Below are 5,000 nucleotides of genomic sequence, written 5' to 3' on the forward strand. Positions count from 1 at the left end.
ATAGGGAAGAAACTATAACCTTAAGGAAGATCTACAACTTATGGTTTTATTGATAGAATGTCTGTCTTGTCTGCCTTTTCCCTGGGAGGGTTGGGGAAAATAGAAGAGCGAATAACCTACCATGTTTCACAGTTTTAGTTGCTGAGTTAGAATGGACAGCTTCCTAAAGAAGTCAAAACAACCAAGTTACCATCAAATGAATGTGAAAAAAACGTTACCAGTAATCAGATCAATGAGGTGGTGATTAAGTTTTAATCTTTGCTTTAAAATACTAGTACTTAACTCAAGGCTTGTTGGGGTTTGCCAGGGAGGGTTTTTCATGTCACTCCTCTGAGTTGAATTGAAAAAAGTCATGTATTTTTTTTGTTTATCTTGACATAGCTATTATGGGGATTAAAGTAAGTGCTTGCAACGCACTGTCTCTTCTCTCTTGACCATGTTGCATTAGGCCTAATTGTGAACAAGCTCATTATGGCATACAACCACTAATTTTACTGTTTAGTGTTAGGGTAAGGTGACCTGACCCGACCCGACATGTATCCTTCAAAGACAGTTTTTTCATAAAATTAGTATGGGTAATCAAATGGTGACAAGCGAAATTATTCCCTAATTTCATGAGTATACCAATGATTAACTATTAACATCATGGGTGACAAATTATGTTCATCAGATGGAGGTTATTTTCAAACCTGGATGCTATTTTGGCACTGTAGGAAAAACTTGCCATAGCAACATTGTAATTTCACATGTGAAATAATTATCATAAATTAACACTGAAATTTTGTGCCAAAATTAAGGAGTAATTTGTAATCTTTTTTAAATGGGTTGATAGCTAGAATTCCCTCTAGAATATTGTGTTATTTGAAATATTAACTGGACTAAAATTTATAATGAGTCACCGGTAATTCACAAATCTGTGAACTCAGGATTTGCAGTCATAGATGTGAGAGTAGAATAATATAATAATTACTATCTACCATGATTATACCTCACAAAGAGTAATAAATTTTTCGTAAAATATTCTTCCTTCATCTTTTGATATGTTTGAATGATACTGTACCCTCTTCCCTTTCATCTTTCCTCCAAGTGTTGCCTACAGTAAATAAAATTAAGATGGTCCAAATGGGTGTTGAGTGGAGGTTACTCTTCATTTTTATTTAGAGCTATTTATTGTAATATTATTATAGTTGATTTGTATATAATATGCACTCCACAAGGAAAGAGGACATCAGCATTAATTAATAAGCTGTAATATGCCAAGTCTGCCCCTACATATTATTGTGCCTTGATATGCTTAAAGAAGATCTTTTATTTTTGTAAAAATATCGCTACTTCCTAATTGCTGGCTGGATGGCTTGTAGTGTATGCTGGTGAGACTTCAATCTCTTGTATGACTGGGTTTTTTCTAGCCAGGTGTCGAGTAGCATAAATGAAAAAAAAAAAAGGATAACAAGAATTTTTCTTTCACAAAAGCTAGGAAGAAAATAAAACTATTCAAAAAATAGGATGAAAATAGAACTCTTGTGGGGCTACTAACAAAATAGGTGTCCTAAGAAACACTGAAAGCTCCCAAGGTTCACTAATAATTCTAAAACGACCTGGGTGTGAAACAGCAACACCATGCACTGAGGTTTCATTAGAAGCCGGTCACTGGTGGCATACCACCGTCTATGTTGTCAGAAATTTTTCTCTCACCGCCTGCTACTCTGCCTTGATTTTCAGTCAAACACTGTTACCCTTGTACAAGAAAAGAGACCCCTGCATGCATGGTTTACATCTTCTCGGTGAAAACTGACACAACTCACATTCATGACTGTCAGGCAATTCAACTTCAAGTATAGAGCATTGGAAATATTTTACTACATGTACCATTAAATATTGCATTTTGGAGCAACCATAAACACTGGGAAAAATAGCAGGTAAGAGATAATAGGAAGGACTGAAAACAATAAGAGCCCTATTCACCTGAGGAACAATAAGAACATCTCCTGGAAGCTCCAGAATAGATACATTTCCTGGTTTGTCTGCAGACTCACTCAACTTAACATTCAAAAGAGATTTCACTGAAGGAAAATACATTGAAAGTTTCATTTTTTTCAAAAGAAATATGCTAAAAGGTAGTGAGCAAATTAAGCACTTGCATGAATGGGATTCAAATGGGTCTTGACAAACTGGCAATTCCAACGAACTGAATCAACATTCTTAAAGGTCGACAAACAAAGAAATAAGACCACATCTCTAGATTCATGAATATGAATGTCATTATGTTGATCGAGCCTCCAAGTCAAACTGAACTAGATTCAATCTTGCATCACACAGAGTTTTCATCCAAGGTATTAAAGTGCTCACTTTAAATCTGCCCTACCAGTTCTCCAAAGACTATACAGTTACTATTTTTAAGACATTTTAAATTTTAAAATTCTGGCCAAGACAAATATACATTGTAGCACAGTGTTCCCCAATGGATCATTAATATTTTTCATCTGGAGCCCTCAAAGTAACTAAAGCCCAAAAAAATGGAATGGCTATAATAATAATTATTATAAGCTCTACTCGCCCCTCCCCTCTATGCAGTCCCTGACTTCAGTGTCAGCTTTTAGATATAACTTTGGGATGGCTGTACATAGCAACTCTGAGTTTATCATATTATTTCAACCATGATAACTTACCAACTTTAGCAACAAGTTCAGGAGTTGATCCCTTGAGAAAGCAAACATAAACCACAATACCCCTGGAAATCTGAAAGAAATTATACTCCTTTTTTCTTTTCATTAAATTACCTTTTATACTGATAGACAAACTGGTAAAAATGAAAAAGAGTGCTGCCTTTCAGCACACCACTGTTAAATATATGTATATATTTTTGATTTATTGTGATGTCAAAAGGTGTCTTTCTGCCTAAAAGATAATTTAGCAAGATATGGTATGTAGCAGTGACCCAGACATAAAAGAAACATTTGCCTGAGTTACTGATAAAATAATATTTAAATTTTTTAAAAATCTTCTTGAGTGTTTTGGGCTCCAATGGTGTTGTTTCAGATAATTAGAAAGACAAATGAAGCCTGATTGCAGCTTCAACAAATAGCAAAGGTTTAGTTATTTTAGTACTAAAGGAAGTACATATTTGCTGATACATTAGTGGGTTAATTCAGCTCCTGGACAGCCCACAGGTCGTTTTTTAGGCATCCTAGGTCAATTTTACAAAATGCGTGCAAACGACATGGGGCCCAGGAGTATAATATCATAAGATTATCTTTGTTTATACTGCTGTAATGACCACTGAGGCAGGTGTAACTCATTCGTTAGTGCGCAGCCTTCTGAGCTAGAGGGTCACCAGTTCGATCCCCATCATTTGATCGACGTCTGTTTTGGCTTTCCTCTGTTCCGTGTAGTTGTAGCTTTGAATACCGGTAAAACGGAGCATTGACAGAGGAAGGGGGTGAAAGGTGCATACCAAGGGCCACAAGTTTATCAGTAACTCTAGTGGACTGTCAAGTGTTACCCTCATAAAATAAGCACCTTTACCTTTACTGTCATGAGGGGCCTTAATGAGATGATTTTTATGCTTTACGTTGTGAGTGATAACACTAAAAACAAGTCTGTGACTCACTTCTACTGACTGAGCTTCTACATCATCGCCTGGTGGGTGAACTTGCAATGTGGCAGACAGACACTGCTGTACTATCACTCTCACAAATGGAGTACCATTCATTTCATTAGATGCCAGTGTACCCTTAAATTATACATATTAATTTTGTAATTAATATAGGTAATTGCATGATTTCGAGTGCAATTGGAATAAATAATGATGAGTAAATTTGCAAAATTGCATGAGCACATATTCTTATTATTAATCTACATGCACAAATTTCACCTTTGCTGCACCAATTTCACTTTTCTGCACTGTTTGAGATTAACTGACGTGCTCTCAGCCAATCAACACACTGAAATTTTTGTATGTAAATTATTTCAACGGAAATTATATATCCCAAGTTAGTGAATAACTTGTGTTCGTAATACTGGACCGACACTTGAAATACTATTGGTTATATCACTGCTTACATCGTAATCATTGCAAAGTGCCAAAAAATGACTTAGAGCTCGAAGAGACAGAAACAGAGAAAACGTAATGAAGACGCGAGGTACTGGGAGTCAGTCATGTCCATCAGTCATTTCGGTCGTTTAATCATAACTCCAATATGGCGGCTGAAGGAGTATGTCCATTTCCTCTACCTCCAACACAATATTACAAGCTATATACGGATGAAAATGTTGAAAACAAAGCAATCCCTGAACCACCCCCACCTTTGAATGGAGCGTATTCGATGTTTGGAGCGTCGTTTGAGGTAAATGAGAATCATACACAAATCAAGTTATCCCATCGGAGAAATAAGCCTCGGCTACACGAGCGATTTTTTCAAATTTTGTGACGTCGCCAGCGCGCGATGAAAATTGCAAGTGTAGCCACCCTCGAACTGGCGACGCGCTAGCTGAAAAAATCGCAGAAAAAAAATCGCGAGAAATTGAATGAGTTGAATTTCTCGCGATTTTTCTGCGATTGTTTCAGCTGTCGCGTCGCCAGTTCAGGGGTGGCTATGTTGTAGTTCAATTTGTTCCTTTGGTACAATTTTTTCTGAACTGGTACAGAATATATTGAACTGGTACAAAATATATTGAACTGGTACAATTTTAATTGTACTGGTTTATTTTTATCAACTGTCTAAAAAAGGGATTTTCCTTTTTTTGGGGTGTAGTTAAAAAACAGGGGCGTGGTTTTCAGGGGGTCTAAAAAACAATAAGTTATTTTTTTCTTTTCTTCTACTTTCCTACCCCTCCCTCATCTTCCCCATCACCTCTATCCCCCCTTATTTTCCAGGTAGCCCCCCGCCTTGCATACCCTTATGCCCACTCCCTCTATGACAGACTTTACACAGTATACTCAAGACTTCCTTTTTTACTCACCCGAACATGGACTTGAACTCCCTACTTCTGGAACTGTT

The 5,000-nt window shown here is 36.8% G+C and overlaps 2 protein-coding genes across 3 annotated transcripts in view; one reads left to right on the top strand and one right to left on the bottom strand.

Moving 5' to 3' along the window:
• Positions 1–4,138, bottom strand: part of LOC138059259 (D-aminoacyl-tRNA deacylase 2-like) — a 10,263-nt gene extending 6,125 nt beyond the window's left edge. The window contains exons 1-6 of the mRNA XM_068904823.1: positions 4,063–4,138; positions 3,611–3,733; positions 2,670–2,739; positions 1,966–2,063; positions 989–1,093; positions 121–163 (exon numbers count right to left, since the gene is read on the bottom strand). Coding sequence (XP_068760924.1) covers positions 121–163; positions 989–1,093; positions 1,966–2,063; positions 2,670–2,739; positions 3,611–3,712 — 418 coding nt within the window. The 5' untranslated portion in view covers positions 3,713–3,733; positions 4,063–4,138. The remainder of the gene's footprint in view (positions 1–120; positions 164–988; positions 1,094–1,965; positions 2,064–2,669; positions 2,740–3,610; positions 3,734–4,062) is intronic.
• Positions 1–5,000, top strand: part of LOC138059257 (mediator of RNA polymerase II transcription subunit 7-like) — a 16,662-nt gene that overhangs the window by 3,100 nt on the left and 8,562 nt on the right. The window contains exon 1 of one of the 2 annotated variants that reach the window (XM_068904821.1): positions 4,179–4,346. The exons of the other annotated variant lie outside the window; for it this stretch is intronic. Within the exon in view, the coding sequence (XP_068760922.1) occupies positions 4,200–4,346 (147 nt within the window). The 5' untranslated portion in view covers positions 4,179–4,199. Of the gene's footprint in view, positions 1–4,178; positions 4,347–5,000 lie in introns of those variants that run through there. 2 annotated transcript variants of the gene reach the window in all.

The sequence above is a fragment of the Montipora capricornis genome, chromosome 8 (assembly GCF_036669925.1).
Source record: "Montipora capricornis isolate CH-2021 chromosome 8, ASM3666992v2, whole genome shotgun sequence".
Taxonomy (NCBI): domain Eukaryota; kingdom Metazoa; phylum Cnidaria; class Anthozoa; order Scleractinia; family Acroporidae; genus Montipora; species Montipora capricornis.